The sequence below is a fragment of the Chlamydotis macqueenii genome, chromosome 1, assembly GCF_036417535.1.
Source record: "Chlamydotis macqueenii isolate bChlMac1 chromosome 1, bChlMac1.mat, whole genome shotgun sequence".
In the NCBI taxonomy this organism is placed as follows: Eukaryota; Metazoa; Chordata; class Aves; order Otidiformes; family Otididae; genus Chlamydotis; species Chlamydotis macqueenii.
The window spans coordinates 63,971,119-63,989,026 of record NC_141556.1 but is presented as its reverse complement, the minus strand read 5'-3'; the positions used below and the strand labels follow the sequence as shown (position 1 = coordinate 63,989,026).

At 38.0% G+C, this 17,908-nt stretch overlaps 1 protein-coding gene across 3 annotated transcripts in view; it reads left to right on the top strand.

Annotated features, from left to right (window-relative positions):
* The window catches only part of BRAF (B-Raf proto-oncogene, serine/threonine kinase), a 91,973-nt gene that overhangs the window by 54,718 nt on the left and 19,347 nt on the right, over positions 1 to 17,908 (top strand). For all 3 annotated transcript variants that reach the window (XM_086754873.1, XM_086754865.1, XM_086754859.1), the window contains 6 exons: positions 6,529 to 6,688; positions 8,309 to 8,345; positions 12,537 to 12,673; positions 13,378 to 13,495; positions 14,208 to 14,292; positions 16,601 to 16,777. In XM_086754873.1, the coding sequence (XP_086610999.1) occupies positions 6,529 to 6,688; positions 8,309 to 8,345; positions 12,537 to 12,673; positions 13,378 to 13,495; positions 14,208 to 14,292; positions 16,601 to 16,777 (714 nt within the window). The remainder of the gene's footprint in view (positions 1 to 6,528; positions 6,689 to 8,308; positions 8,346 to 12,536; positions 12,674 to 13,377; positions 13,496 to 14,207; positions 14,293 to 16,600; positions 16,778 to 17,908) is intronic.

Below are 17,908 nucleotides of genomic sequence, written 5' to 3'. Positions count from 1 at the left end.
AATTGTGGAAATACTAATTACTCTGAATTTTTTTTTAGAGTAAAAAAGAAAATTCTGGCCTTTTCTATAAAAACCATATACTTACCCACAGTTTTGTTAAAGGGTACTGCAACAGTTGAACTGGAGTGAAAAAAAAAGTCTGACATTTGAGTTTATCTTGTTTGGGAAGACAGTAAGGGACTGAATTTTGAGAGCTGGCAATGGGATTGAAAATATGAGGAACTGGCACTTTATTAACACTTATTAGTTCAATAATTGTTGCTTTGATTTCTCTGTTCTCCTAGCATCTTGCATGGCACAGCCCACAGAGGAAGGGATGTTACTAATCGTTTGGTAAACCAGAGGAAAGAGAAGGCAAACATCCTTCTTCATCTTTAGCCTTGTGAAGGAATTCCAGCAGCAGGCAAAGTGCCCAAAGAGAGGAAGAGTTTGTGTTGCAAGACAAGCTCAAGAGCAAAGGCGTGTGTGACATGCTGAGAAATTGTCAAGGGATCAAATGGAGAAGTTGAAAAGAGAAAGGGATGTAAAGGAAAAGACCATTGGACATGATGCAAAAGCTGCTAAACATGCTGGAGAACTTTGTTTCATTTTGTTCGTGTGTAACATCCTAAAGCAATCCAGTCCTGTAGCCTTTCATTCTTCCAACTGTAAGCCATAGGCAGTCTCTCCAGAAGTCCACCCCAAGATAAGGGAGCACGTATGGTCCCACTTGCACATTTCTGAACCCCTCTAAAAATGTGTCCAGCTTCCACAGTAAGGCTTTTGTCCCATTTTAGTTCTTTCAGTTTGCACTATCCTGTTGTGCCAAAGCAGTCATTTTAGTTTAATCTACACTTAACTGGAAAAAAATTATTAAAAGTGTAGGTCTCCCTAATAATAGCCATTTGTAATAAAATTGAAGTACGCAAACTGTATATAAGACATTGTATTCATTTCATTCATTGCACTATCATAAAGTTTTTCCGTGTCTTTGCTCATAAAATATGAGCACAGAACAGTTCCGTGGATCTTACAGAGACATGAAAAGGGGAGAGATTCGCTATTCAGAATATTCCAGAGTTGTCTTTTGAAACTTCATCTATTCTCTCAGATGTCGTGATGTTTGACAAAACTCAGCAAACTCATGAGGCAGATACTATGGCAGGGTGAGTAACCTGTGGAGGGGGTGGTAAGGGGCTGCATGGTCAGACTTTGGATAACTCAGGGGCAGGCTGGACTCGATAGAAACTGAAAGCGTCTGCTTTGCTGGAAGCAGAACACTGCTAGTAAGCAGGTTGGCAACATCTTGGCTCTTTGAAAAACAGCTTTTCCCAACATGCTTAATCTTCTAAATTTGAGGAAGAAAGGGGGACTGTCTGGTGCACCATTCTTGGAAGCTTACAGGTCCCTGCCTTAGAGCAGCCTCCAGCCTGTGATTAAACACCTCTGCTTTCCTTTCTGTCTTCCAAATGTTCACTGATCATTCTGCCTCAGCCGAAAATATTTAAATGTCTAGAAAAGCTTCTGAAAAGCCAAGGAAACAAAGACACAGTCTTACAGTATTGCATTTAGTACTACAACACCGTTTAGATTCCCATGTGTTTAAGTGACCAAAAGCTTTGTGTTTTATTGCATAAAACAATGATGAACTTTTCCCCTAAAAATTCTGGCACCAGACTTTTTCCAGACCACTCCATGTAAATATTAGGAAACTTCCTACAATATCCAAGTTGATATGCATTCTTGCTGAGTAGAAAAGGCCTGGAATCAGAATCTTCAGAAAAATCATCTTTAGTCTGTACAGCAGGTGGGGAAAACCTGTTGCTTCTCAAAACTTTATTTGCAAAAACATGCTAGTGAACTGAAACCTGGTTTGGAGGACTAACAACAGCTGTGTAGGTTCTCTTGATAGTCCCTAGTATATGAAGCTCCCAAGAATTTTAGGAAAGCATTACTAAGCTTTGATCTGGGCCCAAAGGCCAGGAAAAATGCACACCATTGTAGTAATCCTGGCAGTTGTTTTTCACCTGGAAGCTAACGTGGATGAAAACAAGTTATCATGGTACAGAAAAATGGACTAATCCGTATGAAGTTATGACTGTTACAAACCTGTCCCATGATGCTTTTAGACTGACTTCACAGGACGCTGTAGAAATGATCTTCTCTAGCTTGCAGTTACAAACTTGTACTGCTATCCTTTTCTCCAAATCAACATTTGATTTGGGGTTATTGGCTATTTCCAGGCTGCAGAGGTGGGAAAAGAAAAAAAAATATTACTTCTGTCTTCTGGCAATATCTATGGAGTATCACAATAATTAAATGAGAACATATTTGGCTTCCAAAATGTGCAGTTTACTTGCTTGCTAGTGTAACTGAAGTACCATTCTATCCCAGATCCTTAACAGTCCTTAGAAACTGCTTGAAAACGGAAGTGTGCTGTGTTCTTCATTAAGAGCAGTAACAAAAAAAATAAAGCAAACCATACTCTGGTGTAAACCAGAAAAAAAAAGCATGTTGGTATGCATTTTAGCTTGCAGTAGATTTGGGTCTGAGTATGCAGTCTACCGAATGGATAGTGTGTCCTACACTGAGCCCTGTGGCTAAACTGAGATGCACCTGTTCAGGCTGGAAGAGGGAGAAGGAAAATCGCAGTCCAGTAGAGATGCTGTCAGTGGCACACACCCTATGACTGAAGCCAGGTGAACATGGATTTTCAGTTTAAATATTTGCCTAACTACAGCAAAATAAAAATCCAAGCGAAAATTTTGAAGCCCAAGGAAATCCCTTCCAAGAAAAATCTTTCCGGAGTAGACCAGCTCTTAAATATATTGAAACATCACATTGGTGAGTTAAAAGAAATTGAGAAAAATCTGTATTAAAATTTTCTTTCATATTTGTAAAGTGAACTAACTTGTATCATTGCAAGTTCTAAGATCTGGTGGAGGTACTGTGTATGATTTTATAAAATTGTTTGTTTATATATAACGTAGCATGTGTGGGCACTTTTTTGAGTTACCTTCCTCTTTCATGTAGACCTAGTTTTGCAGAGTAGTAAATCAGTGGATGTGTTGGCACTTGCTGTGATTGACAAAATTGTAAAAATCTACATCTGTCTGCAATTAGTCTTGTCTCCTGACAAAACCTTTTTCTGTTTTGTCTTTATTAAAAAGGAGGGAACAATGTGCTTATCCCAAATACATGGTCCACAGAAAAGGATGTTTTGTTATGCTACCAGGAAAGGTTGTAACATATTAAATTGAGCTTTGACAACTCTATCACCTTGTTGCCTGGGAAGCTGAGAATTGTTTTTTAAAGGAATGCCCATGTCTGAGACGCTGGCAGAAAGTGTGCGAGATGAGGTGGTATAACCTCATGTCAGAATGTTGACCGTATTTGTAGTGCTCCTCTAGCTATCAGGTTGACTGTTAACTGCTCAGAAAGGCCACAAGAGCAACAGAAACTCACATCTTGGTGTTTAAACTGCTGCTCCTTTAAGCCCCAGCCTGTTATACGTGCATGCCACAGTAAAAAGTTTTTTTGCAGCAGTTGTGTTCTGGTCATCCTGATTTCCACCCCCCTCCTCCCCCCAATGTATTTGCTGGCACTGTGTTTGCATAGCCTACAGAACTAGTTTTGTAACTCACCTGCGATAGACAATGTCGCCCTTTTCCAAATGATGATGGCTGATCCTTTTTGCTCCAGTATCTCTTCTACCCTCCTGGAGTAATCAAAATTTAGGAATACTATAAGAGTGGGCTTTTGGTAGCTAGGGGGATTGTTGCATTCTTTGTGGTGATGTTTTCTGTAGATCAAGATCTTGATGCAGTTCACGATCCAACTTTTGCCACACACAAGCAGAGGCCGAGCTTCTGAGCTTGTGATCTCAGTAGGCCATTTTGGCTAGCAAACCACTTCTGTCTTTCTCTTTGCTAGTTACCTTTTCCAAGCAAAACTCCCATTTAGCAGAAATAACCTACCTCTTAGTAAGTGTCCCAAGGACACCCATTAATGAAATCCTGATTGTATAGATGGAGCACATGACTGACTGCTTACATTTCCCATCTCTGGATTCTTTGGTGTTTAAAGCCCAGACATCCTCCCAATATTAGTTTAGAGACTCCAAAAAAGAGAGTTCTTTATCAGCCTGTGATTGATTTCTAAAGATCGGAACTTTCTCCAGTTAGAATTTAATGAGTAGGAAAAGCTCTTTGAATTGTTTTCAAACATGGTATGACACAGCATGCTGTCTGTGCTAGCAACATGATGGGCATGATGACCTGTGACCAGAAATACAGAAGTATTTACAGATGCCCTTAGCAGATGACCGTTTATGACTCAAAGGAGGATGTAATTGAAACAATATTTCTGCAATTTGGTTTTCTCTCCCTTCACTTACTCATGATCACAGAATATTCTCATCATGTGGCAGAGCTCAAATGCTGTCTCACAGCCACTCCTAGTGCAATGACCTGATGTCTGTTGTTATGCATTTCCCTTAATTTCATTATTACTGAGAATTCTCAGGAACTTTGAGCAGGAGTTAGCTATCCCAACAATTACAGTACTGGCCTGGCTGAGACACTTAAGTCTTTTCTTCTGAAATCTTTCTGTGCAGCATCTGACACGCTTGCCTTAACGTGAAAATAACAGTGCCTTAGCATGTCAGCCAAGTCCTGCACTTGTATCTGTGCAGAGTCCTGTCTCCCAGTGTGGGTTGTAGTTGCATGATTTCCTTACAAAAACATTCAGGAGTTCAAAACTTCCTCATCTACAATAGAAAAGATTTTACCCAAAGGCAATTGTTAGCAATGAATGAAAACTTTAGTTTGTGTATATGTACATGGAGTACATTTAAAAAATGTTTCTGAAATTCTGAGCATCTTCTGAAATGCTGAGCTGTTCAAAGCCCTTTCTCAGAGATTTATCAATTGGCAGTTTCAGTTCATTGCTTCCCAGTTTCTTCTCAATATTTATATTCTGTTGTGTGACAATAGGTAACTATTTTTTTTTAAGTTAAACATAGTTAACTCCCCCATCTGTTCTTCCCCCACCCCACTTCCCAAATATAATCTACGTTATTTTATTGCAAGACTTACAAGACCATTATTTGAATTCATTTGCCAGTGCTCTGTTTTGCCATTCTCAATTGTGAGCCTGTTGGCTAGGAAGGAAAAGATGCTAGGTGCTTAGGATACAGATAGCGCTGAGTTCTGTACAAACTCTTCCATGAAAGATAGGGTGATAGTCTTTAAAGCAGACCTGTTTCTGAAAAAAAATGTCAAGAGATCCTGTTTAAAACATTAGTTGTCCCTAAAAATCTTTGGAGAGGCCAAGGAGCATTCGCTTACAGGAGGCAGTGCTGGGACCTATTGCTGCTGCATGCAGCTGTATGGTTTGTTTCTGAAGCTTCTCCCTGTAGGCATCGCCTTTGTGGGCATGGTAACTAGCACAGGGGGAATTGAATGGCTGGAGGACTCGACTCCTCTCTTAGCGGTTGTGTTTTCTCTAAGTTCTGAAAACCTTGTTGTCAGATATCACGTATATTTTAACATAAAGTTTTAACTGACAGAGGTGGCAAATGTTTTCACTGACGGTTTGCCTTATATCCCTTAAATTGAACCGATTGAACCATTGAATTCTGACAGTGACTGACCTTAACTTAAGAGATAAATGCCAATTTATTGTACTTTTAACAAAATAAATGGATAACCAAAGAAGTGACATTATGCCTTCTTACAAACAAGAAAGCAAGTGTTTAGATATTTTTTCTTTTAAATATGATTCATTATATCATACATTAAAAACTTTATCTACATTTATAACTGGCAGCATTTGTATTTCTTCAGAAAACTTGTCTGTATAGTCTGAATGCTTACATTTCAAAACAAATCTATTGCATTGCCTAACTTGTAGCACTGTAAATAACATTTGAAATGCTGCGCTACTCGAAGTTATTTCTTAAAGGTTGAGGTTAGGAGGTGATATGTTTATTTTTAGTATCAACAGTTTGTATTAAACTGGCCATAATATTAACCCATTATGTTGAGCAACCAGTATGTAATTTTCAGCCTTTCTTCACTGAAGAATAATTCTATCCATACAATTTGTTTTGTGACGTCATCTGACCGTGATGTTGATGTGAGATGTTAAGCATTTTTAGTTCTCAATGGGTTGCTATTAAAAAGTGTATTGCATTAACTCTGAAGTGAGGAAACTGCAGAGTGTTCTGCTATCTGCAGTGCATGTTGGGCTACATGAATTTTTGAGATCAGGATTTATTATTACTAGTTTGGTATGGTATGTTAGGGGTTTTGTTTTGTTTTAACTCAGAACACTTCATAGCTGCATAATAAGGTAGTTTGTGCAGCAGAGTGTTGTTGCAATTGATTATAGGAGAGTAGAGATCGTTCATTATAAATTGTTTTTATGCAGACCTTTAGATCAGTTTTTTATGTATATATAGTTGAAAAGGACTTACCACACCCACTATGCAGTATTTGAAGCCGTTTGTAGACCTAAATCCTCTTTTTCCTTGACTTTGTTTCTCAGACCACCAATTCTCCCTAGTCCTTCTCCTTCAAAATCCATTCCAATCCCACAGCCCCTCCGACCAGCAGATGAAGACCATCGGAATCAATTTGGGCAACGCGACCGATCCTCTTCAGCTCCCAATGTTCACATCAATACAATCGAGCCAGTCAATATTGATGTAAGTATTAATGTTTGGATCAGGAATAGTAGATTTGATGTTTCCCTTATGAATATCAGTGTGTTAAATTTATCATGTGGACACACGAGTGCTGTTTGTAAGCTAATCCTTGGTGGTTTGTCAGAATCTCCATAGATCCCACGGAAGACATTTTTGCTATTGAGATCTGTAAGGGTTCGAATAACCCATTCTCCAAAAGCAGAAACTGCCTTTTGACAGTCCTGTCCTTTCATTTTCAGAGAAACATGCTACCAAAAACCACTGCTTTTTTTTTCCCTATTGTTAGTGCCAGGGCTCACGTTGCTAGCTGTACCACGGCGTTAAGAATATGAAAGCCAGTAACCACTCTTGCAAACCATTATAGTGTTAAATATATTTCTTTATATGCAAGACAGGGATTTTTAGTATTTGTAATTCAAGTAATATTTATGGCATTGAAGAAAATTAAATTATTGAAGTAAGCTGAGTTCAGATTTACTGAATGTTCCTTAGGATTTGAAGAGCCCGGTATATATTGTTCTGAGCATTCTTTTGGAGTGTTCAGAAGTTGCTACACTTAACTTGTTTTCCACGTTTCTGAAACTTCTGGATGCTGAATCGTAAATAATAATGAAGGTTGATATTAGTTATAAGGCCAGCTAGGACCTTTCAAAATGTTGGTCACAACAACCTCTTTCTAATTTTCCTAAGGCATACAGCTTCTATTTTACCCTTTACTCTCTAGAAATTAGTCATTTGTCAGGTGAGCAGTCTTGATGTCTGCCTGGACACGGAGGCACAAAATCTGTTTTGCATGTGAGCTGAGTGAAACGTAAAATGCTAGCTGAGTATTAAGAGTGTGACCACATAGACATTTGCATATGGTATATGGCAGTGGTGCAGCTGAGAGTCAGGAGCAGTGCTTTTGGCAGCAGTGCGGGTGTATAAAGGAATAAAATAATTGTGTAATTTAAAAAAAAAAAAGGCAGCTTGATGATGAAAATGGACATACAGAGGGAAACTGCTAGAATTTTTTAATTTTCTTCTGTTTAGAAAATCCTTAGTGTAGTTTGCTTTTAGTCTGGATGTGTTGTAAAAGATACTCTCAGTTCACAGCAGATTGCAAGTGAAGGAAACCTTTTGCAGTTAGCCATTTCTGAGAAGAACAGAGTGCGCCTGGCTATGCAAATGAGGTGCTTTGTTAGAAGCAAAAATGAAGCAGAAGTTATTTGACTGATGTACCTCAGTACAGGAAATTGGTGTCCCAGCTTCTGATACGACAGTTTATATAATTTGTGCCACAAACACTGTAACTAGAACATTTGGTTCGATATTTCTTCATGCATTTTGGCCAGCTCTGTGTTTAAATCAATATTTTCATGTCAGCATCTATTTTGGAAGGTATACATTTCACTTTACTACTGAGCGATGCTGTTTTAAAACAACTAATTTTGAAAAGTATAATAGTTGTTATAAATAGTTCTTTAGAGTTGCTGTTATTAGTAAGTCAGGGTCAGAAACAACTTTTATTTCATGGACAACGTATGAGGTTATGAATTCTCAATTTGATCAATCTCAATTGATTCTGAAATGTAAATGATAATACCTAAATTAAACACCTTTTTTTTTTATTATTTATAGGACTTGATAAGAGACCAGGGTTTACGAGGAGAGGGAGGTAAGTAGTGTTTAAACTAGCTACTGTGCTGTGTTTAATTACACAACCGCTCTGGCCCTTCACTTTGTTCTACTTCCTTCTACAAAACACAGGCACAAAGGAAAATATGACTAGAATAAAAAATGAATTTGCATTTGCTTGTCCATGAACTCTGATATTTGTTTGACAAAAGTTTGAGTCATTTGCTGGTCATTCTGGGAGTGGGGGAGACAGAAGGAGAAAAACTTTTGAAGTGATACTTAGTTTTGTGGTTTTAAAATTATCTGGCACCATCACTTTTTTGCTCTTACATGCACACACTCATTCAGTCACATGGCTGCACACAGATATGCTACAACTTCCCAACTCTCTCAGAGATTTTTATGCCTGTTGTTACCTTTTCACCGATGGAAACAACGGGAGTTTTCCTTGAAAACCATCAACATAGTAGATGGACCTTCCATACGAACTGCTGCATCCTAAAGCAGCATGAAGTACTCCGGTTCTTCTCCCCCTCTACCCCTGCTGAAGATGCTGCTTTGCTGTACTGCATGCCTGTGCTACTCTTGGAACCAGGTTGTTAGGATGTTACGCTAAAGTCAGATCTTTTTAAGATTTCCTTCAGTAACACACAGCCCTTTTTCACAGTTAAGTCAGAACTAGTGCCAGAAGGTTTCTTTTTTTTCACGTGTGATGCACTTCTGCTGGCTCTCAAGGTCCTGAGAGGGCTTTTTATGTGCTGTATTTATTCCTATGGATATAATAATAATATAGAAATAACAGAAATAAAGAAATAGTAAGTAGGGCAGGCATATGACAGTTTTTCCAATTCCAAATCATTAACACAGTCATCTCCTACTAATTATAACTTGCTTCAGCTGTAAGTAAAGTCAGAATTACCTTAGTGCACTCTGTCCTGATCTGTAAGGTTTTGTATTGTGGGCTATCACTGACTTTGTTTCTCCCATCCGCATCTGGTAGTTGGTAGGATGGTACCTACATACTGCGTTGTGTTTGGTGAAGCTGTTTTTCCTTACACCAGCAATAGAATGCTTTTTAAAAAGAAATTTCCTTGAATCCTGCAAGCCTACTAATTTAAAGTTGCCAGCTTTAGCTATTTTTGTATGTGTTGATAGGTGTGGCTCTCCACAGTTTTGCCCATTTTGTCCAGCATTTAAATGTTGTGCTATCATGTTGGTTTTAACTTTTGGTCATAAACTGTCTGCTTGGCATCTGAAAACAATTGGCTATTCCCGGTCCTGAAACAGTGTTGTTAGTAATTGATTTTTTTTTTCCTTCAAAGTACAGAAGCAATCTATGAATAGGAGTCAAAGCATCCTAGTTATTTCCCATGACTTCTTTCATTTCTTCTATATGTCTGTCTTTCTGTCTCTGCCTGCCCGTCTCTTTCTCTCTAACAGCCCCTTTGAACCAGCTGATGCGCTGTCTTCGGAAATACCAATCCCGGACTCCCAGTCCCCTCCTTCATTCTGTCCCCAGTGAAATAGTGTTTGATTTTGAGCCTGGCCCAGTGTTCAGAGGTAGTTGGGCTCTTCTTTCTTGTTTTCACCCAAACAAAATAAGTAAAACCACAGATGCTGTTTGTGCCTCACCCTCACACCGTGTGTATGTAAGTGTGTGAGTTTATCAAAACACCTCTGTTTTTTGCTTGGCCTGGCTGGAATGCTTTGAATGTGCTTTTCACACATACTCACTGTCACCTTTACACGCTTGAAAATGACTATGAATAAAGTCTGACTTAAAGCTTCAAAAGCAAGGAATTTCATAGTTGAGGTTTTTATGTGGACCTTAACATAATTTTTCTGAACAAAGGTCCTTGAGTCGCATTGCAGTGATATTAAAGACAAAGTGACGTCCTTAACTTAGAATTTCCTTGACTGTTCAGTTTAAGTCAGTTCAGTGCTTTAACAGTTTTCTATATTTAATATTATATGTTTTGAAAAGTAATCTAGGAAATCAAATGTGAATTACAAACATTTCCATTGATATCTGGTTAGGTCTCAAGCTTTTCTAGTAATGTATCATGTCAACTTTCAACAAATACTTCCTTTTGAGAATGTGCTGTTGATACCACATTGGGGCCCTAGATGGTTTAGACCATGTAGTTTTTATTTAGTTAGTACATTTTCAGTGAAACACAGTATTTGTTTTTATCCTGTACTATGTAAAATAACTCTTCATTTTCACATCGTTGACTCTGGGGATAATTCAGGCCTAAAGCTGTCAATGGATCTGTTGTATTGCACAAAATCCCAAAAAACTCTGTGGGATTTCATACGCTGGAGAAACCAACTATTGAGTTGAGCATGAAATGTGAATATTTATGTCTATACGTATACATGTAGAAATGGGTAGTTCAGTGCATGTAGTGTGGTTTTCAAATGCTACCATCTTGGCTGTTTCAAAGACTTTTGTTTCAGAATATGTCGAGAGCAGTTCACTGTATGAACTTGTAAAGTTCTTCCAGAAGTCTTTGTAAGAAGATAGGTGTTCCCAACAAGCAGACTGGCTACAGAATGGAATACGTTACATACAGCTTCAGAGTCCAAGCTAATGACTTAAGTCCAACATTATCTGAAGTATTCTACTCTAATAACTTGGAAAACAGGCCATCTGGTATCATTATGGACAGATTAATTGTAATGTGCTACCATGTGCTGTAAGCGTTTTTAGTGAAGGGTGAATATTGTGCTAGTGTTTCTTTATCATGGCATTAAAATTTAATTAGGAGACTTTAGTTACCTCTAAAGAAAACGCATTCTAGTAGAGCTTTGCTATTACAGAGAAAGTCTGTAACCCACAAAACTTTTGGAAAATTCCTTGTGTTCTGGGAACATCATACATTTAGTTTCATATATGTGTAATTTCAGACAAATAATAATTATATGATGGTATAGTGGCTGTAACATGAATATAAGTCACTGTCTTCCAGCTGCTTGTAAATGTAGTTAGGATACCCAATATACATCATTACTGTTGTTTTAGCATGTGGGACAAACTTTATGGATGCTGTGTCCCATTTGTGATGTGTTGGTATGTCATTATTTTGTGCTTCTACTTCTAAATGTATGGATTTTAGCTTAGTGAGGACAGGCAGTGATGGATATATATAGTCTGACAAATTAGCACGCACTGAGTGACTGAATGCAAGCAACAGTTTTAGAAGTCACAAAGTCAATTTTTGAACCCAAGGTGGCATTAGGAGACACTTTTTTGTTAAGAAGGGGGCTTCTGAAGGGATATGAGGAGGAATATTGTCTTCTACCATTTTCTAGAGCACTGATGTGAGAGAAAGCATTGGAATGTTGGAGGTGGTGTACAATGACATACATTGTTTAGCAGAGCAGTATGAATTTAATTAACAGTTGACCCTATTTTATGTCCTTTGCATTGGGAGGGTCAGGATAACCTTGTTACAAATAATTATGGTGTATTTTTAAAAGCAGCGTCTAGTTGAAGTGCTCTATTTGTAAAGAGCCATTGGGGCTCTGGAACAGCTCTGTTAGTGACATTTTCCTGGACAGATTTGTTTAGATAACATATAGGCTACACATGTACTGTTCTTTTTGTATTGAATAGAATATGCTTCAAATAGCTAACTGAAGTACTTGTTCTTTTTTGATCCTTCCCACAGTCTAATATTTACTTTTAAATAAGAGCTCCCTGCTAACAGATAGCTTTAAAACAGCCAAATGGTTTTCAGGTGGCACTTGGAGACTCAACTAGAAAACATTCCAATTTTTTGCATTTAGTCTATTTTGATTCTAAGGTACCCATATTTCAGCTATTTGCGTCCCTAAAAGTTTAGATACAAGAAATCTGAGAGGTAGCTGCTGCTAACTGAAATGCTACTACTTTTCTTCTCAAAGAAACTGGTGGAATTCAAAAACAGTTGTAAATTTTTTTTTTTTCTATTTAAAGAGACATTGTCCTTCAGATAATTCATTAACAAGAGAGTGGAAACTATCTGGTATAGAGGGATGTTTGCTATAGACTTGTCTCTTCCTGGAATCTAACCGTGAGCACTAATCTAATATTGGGACAATATTCCTAGTATATGTTTGTTCCCTCTTAACATTTACATTGATGTTTGGAGATGCTGCATCTTAAACGTAATTCTTGCACCTAATATCAATGCGTTGTGGTAACTTGGTTTCTTATCGATAAAATTATCCTGTTTCTGAAATTTAGGTTCAACTGCAGGTTTGTCTGCAACACCTCCCGCCTCTTTGCCTGGGTCACTCACAAATGTGAAAGCGTTACAGAAATCACCAGGACCCCAGCGGGAAAGGAAATCATCCTCATCCTCAGAAGACAGAAATAGAATGGTAAGGGAAAGATCAGCTATTTTCATTCATTGTATGGTATATTCCTAGTATAGAAATACTGCACAACCATGCTCCTCTCACTTTTCTTTCATCAAAGCCTTCTAGATTATTTTGAAGAGGAGTATGGTGATGATCAAGGACTTTAAACCAATAAGTAATGGAATGTTGAAATTGTGGGACTGATATATATATCATTTAAATAATTGATTATACTCACTTTTACTCCATTGCACCCAAATGTCTTGGTGTGCTTTATATTATAATGCCAGCTTCCCTTCAAATAACAGCTTGACTTTTCCCATCACGATTCATGAACTTTGAAAGTTCTCTAGTGATTCTCAAATGTAACAATACATTAAAATGTCTGCATTTCTTAAAATCACAATTTATCATTGTGATTGAGTAAGAAGTGAAAAATAAATTAGAGTTTCTTTTTGGTACAAGTTTCTTAATATTTACTGGTTTTCACACTGCCAGAAACCTGTGGCAAATATTTAATGCTAGGAAATAGTTTAGTATAGCTGTGTGCTGAGGTTTTATGTATGGCTGGCTTGAAAAGTCAAATGCAGTATCTGAAAAAGAAAGTTATTTTAGGACTTAAATGGTATGAAATGCTGGTACCAAATCTTTAACAAAGGAGCTGTTTTCACAGACATTAATGCACTTGCTGTCTTCCTTTTTATTGTTTATGCATATATATAAAGAAAACCCTTGGTCGACGGGATTCAAGTGATGATTGGGAGATACCAGATGGACAGATCACAGTTGGGCAAAGGATAGGATCTGGATCATTTGGAACAGTCTACAAAGGAAAGTGGCATGGTATGTCGCCATCATGGCAAACAGTTATTCTTAAGCGAGTAACATTGCCTGCCAGGGGAAACCCAGCTGGAAAGCAGCTTCGCAGAAAAGCTTCTAGGGATTCCGGTGGACACCACGTTGAACAGTGGTGTGCTCCTGTTGCAAAGAAGGCTCAAAATATCATGGGCTGCATTAGGCAAAGCATGGCCAGCAGGTCAAGAGAGGTGATCCTTCTTCTCAGCACTGGTGAGGCCACACCTGCAGTGCTGGGTCCAGTTCTGGGCTGTTTAGTACAAGAGACATGTGGATATACGAGAGGGAGAGTCCATTGAAGGGCCGTAAAGATGATTTTTAAATTAATAAGCAATGTGCTTAATAGGCAGTGTTAGAACTTCAAACTATTTAGAAAGTCAGCTCCTGTGTGTTCTTCTGAATTAAGTAATTATTAGGGTAAAAATGAAACATAGTTACTGGAAAGGCTGAAGTATCCATCTTGATGAATTGGGATTTCAAATGTGTATTTGGAAAGCTTTGACCGGGCTAAGATTTCTCAGAATAAAATAAGAATAATGTTTAAACATTTTACAGAATATTTACTAATTTTAATATTGTAGTGGTTTATTTCATGAAAGCTAGAAAATAGGGTCTCTCAATATTTCTGATGGTCTATATGACTTTTTCTCAGTAGAGGAATATGTATCAATGGCACTTATTAAAAACTGCTATTTTAAAGGTGATGTGGCAGTGAAAATGTTGAATGTTACGGCACCCACACCTCAGCAGTTACAGGCTTTCAAAAATGAAGTAGGAGTGCTCAGGTAAGAATATTTTTAATTGCATAAAATAATGTATGTAGATTTATGCTTCATTAATCATTGAATTTTAGATTTCCATTAGAACACACTGGTCTTATTCCTCCATGATGATACTTTGGGCAGAAAATATAACTTGTCATTTTAAAATATTTCTTCATATCCACTGCTAGTTCTTCCTTTCCCAGTATGTGTTTGTCTATATATCTATGTTGGGAATATATGTATATCCAAACACTCAAGACAGGAATGGTTTTTGCTGTTGTGCTGCCTCCAGGGCACAGTCAATCCCAAGTGTGAACTGTAGGCCTTTCTTTCCTTTTATCCATGTTTTGAGATTCAAGGAGGGCATTGATTGATTGTCGGTTTTGAGCTACAGTACTGCCCATATTATCCATTGTTTAATAGTTTCTGTTCAGTAGCATTGACTTCTCTTTGAGGTTTTTTTTTTTTTTAATGTTTTTCTCATAAAGTCACTTTTTCATTTCCTTTTCTCATATGTACTGCTTGTACTTTCTCAGAGGAAGTATTTGTCTTGTTCAGTTCTTAAACGAGGATCCATCAATAAAATATTTTTGGGGGGAGACATTAGCATCCATGTCTAGTCTTGAGCAGTCTCAAGCATAATTGTGTTTTAAGAAACAAAACAGAAAGAAGGTTTTTGCCTCTGGAAAACTGATATGTTGAGGTGGGCACCTGTGCTGGAGGAGCATCCCCAGTAAGCTTCATGGTGAAAAGGGGTTGGTCAGCCTTTTTCCCCAGGAAATGTTACTTCTGAAAACTCTAAGCCAGTAGTTATGGAATTAGAGGCGTTCTGGGATGTGCTACTTTGGATATCTCTGCATATTTTTGACATACCTGCTCAGGAGAACTTAATAAATTCAAAAATCTTGTGTTTCATACCTAGTCCAGATTTCTACTGGCAGTCCATAGCTGGAGTCTAGCCTTTCTCTGTTGTTGATCATTTCAGCACTTACAGTAAATAGTCAGTTGTCCTATCCTTTGACGCTGACAAGCCCAATTTACCTGTAGTTATACCTTTTCCATTATGCTTGCATTATTACTTTCTTAGCTTTGAGGTAGGATTTGCAAGAAGCCACTTACTTTTCGTTTACTCAGCAGTTAACCTCAGCATCATTTGACAAATCTTGAACCTGAAAAAGGCACGGTCACGTAGTGTAGAACTGTCCTAGTCTGCGTTGCTGAAAAGACAAAGGGGTTCACACTTTAGGCTCCCATGTTAGTTTTTTAATAGAAGAAAACATAAAGAGCTCTACCATCTTCAGCAACAGCATAGATTTAAGAAGCTACCACAAGTTTTAAGCTTGGTCTGTCAGGTTTCATCAACAGTGAGCTGACTGCCTGTGGTAGCAAGCTGTGTTGGAAGATTGCCGTTATTTTACCTCAGCCCCTGGGAAAGCTAGGAAATACTCTGGAATTCTTAGGTGCCTCATCTTTGTGATATCTCATTGGTATATTTGGAGGTATCTAGTTCTTCAAGTCCATTTGATGACATTAAGAATGTGATTGACTTTTCCTGGAGGATGAGGAGGATCTTTCAGATTTCACAGTGTATCAGTAGATTCTTTCAGGCCTTGTGTCTACTGAGATATCTACTGAGATAAACCTCTCTGCGTTGTTTCTTGTGAAGTTTTTCTGTCTGGAGTTGCTCCATCTTTGAAATAGGTTTTATTTAATCTGACCAAATCTCTGGTGAGTTCCAGTCTCTCCTAGTGCTGTTTAGAAACAAGTTCATATAATAACCTTACTGAGGTACAGTTTTAATACTTGTATCCTGACTCCATAGAGAGTACAAGATCCTTGTCAAATAAAGCACTAAGAAAAACTGAAGCCTTGTCAAGGAAGTGTGGTGATAGTTTCTGAACGAAAGGGTTTTCCTTCATGGAAGCTTCTGAGACTGGAATTTCATTTTGGATGTCCTTGTTATGGGCAGCAACATCTCATAGCTGGACTGGGGTTACATAAAAGCAGACCTGCCTGCAAACCATTGCTGCCTCATGGGGACCTAGTGGTAACAGCATCTTCTGAGCAGTCCTGTGCTGGGTTGCGTGCAAAAGCAAGAGGAAGCGGTGCTTACCCCAGGATAGCTGTTCCGTGTTATTATGATAAGAAAGGCTAACTGATGGAATAATTCATTAAACTGAATCTAGCAACAGGTTATCATGTTATCTTAGTAAAAGTTGAGATTGACCCAACAACTCCTGTTTGGAAATATATATTTAGAATGTGATATATCTACCTGTTTTTTTCCTGATCTGCCTGATTTCCTCTTGATTTCTTATTTTTTCAACAGGAAAACACGACATGTGAATATCCTGCTTTTCATGGGTTATTCAACAAAACCCCAGTTGGCTATTGTTACACAATGGTGTGAGGGGTCCAGCTTGTATCACCATCTACACATCATTGAGACCAAATTTGAAATGATCAAACTAATTGATATTGCACGACAGACCGCACAAGGCATGGAGTAAGTATCATATTACTTGTTTGCAAATGACCGTTGGGGCAGTGTTTACTTATCCTGTTAACACTCTGACTGGCATTGGCAAATAAGGCCAGCTATCGGCTCACTTTGCCAAGCCCGGGGTCCTGCCTTGTGGTGTTTATTATTATGATTTATTTATTTTGTGTTTATTATTTTTATTAGTAAAATAAACTTTGTATTCTTTTTTTAGAACATAGGGAAATACAAATCATCAAGGAAATACAGTCTTAGACAGTAGAATAAATATAATTATGATGTAGTTAAACTTCCGATCTTGTGAGCAAATATTTCTGTTCCAGGTTTTATGATCTTCACAATGCAGATAGTCTTATGGTAGGAGGTGAAACGTAGTTTAAAAAGAAAAACCCTGTGAATGAAAGGACAGAATCCTGTAAGATAGTGCAGAAGACAGAGAGCTCTGTTAGCAAAAAAAAATTGATTTTTTTTTTTTGTCTTATAAGTATTGTAGCTCTCTAAATAATAGATTTCAGCAGTTGAAGAAAACACACCTATTTTGTTCTAAGGATTGTTAAGTAATCCTTACTCCCACAGCGGACAATTGAGTGAGAATTTACAAAACTAGCCTGATACCGTATGTCAAAATCAGAACACTGATGTAAGATCAGAGAAATCGGCCTCTAGCTGGAAAACCACTATAATGATTGCAGTTAATTGTGCTATTTTTCTACTAAGTATTCTATTACATTTTCCGTTAAGAGGTGGGGAGGTGTTTGCAGCAACCAGCCTCAGCCATCTGTTAGCCTGCTCATCTCCCCAGGCTCCCTCTGTAGGTAGTGGAGATGCAGAAGCAGTTTTATGAGCATGATTCAAAGCAGAGACATAAACTGGGACTTTTCCAGCAGGTATGTGCCAATCTCATCAACTAAACAGCGAGCCATGGGAGACTGGTTGTTTAATTTAGGCTCTATCTGTGCTGTGGGGCAAATACTCTCTTCTGTGTTCCCTGCAGTCTATTTATCCAGTCTGCAATCAGGGGATCTTTCTTCCAGTCCCATACTAAAAAGCAGTCAGCATATTTGAGTACACACTGAGTACATACTTGAGACACTGAGACATTTAGCTCCTACAATTTAGAAACACTTTACCTAAAGC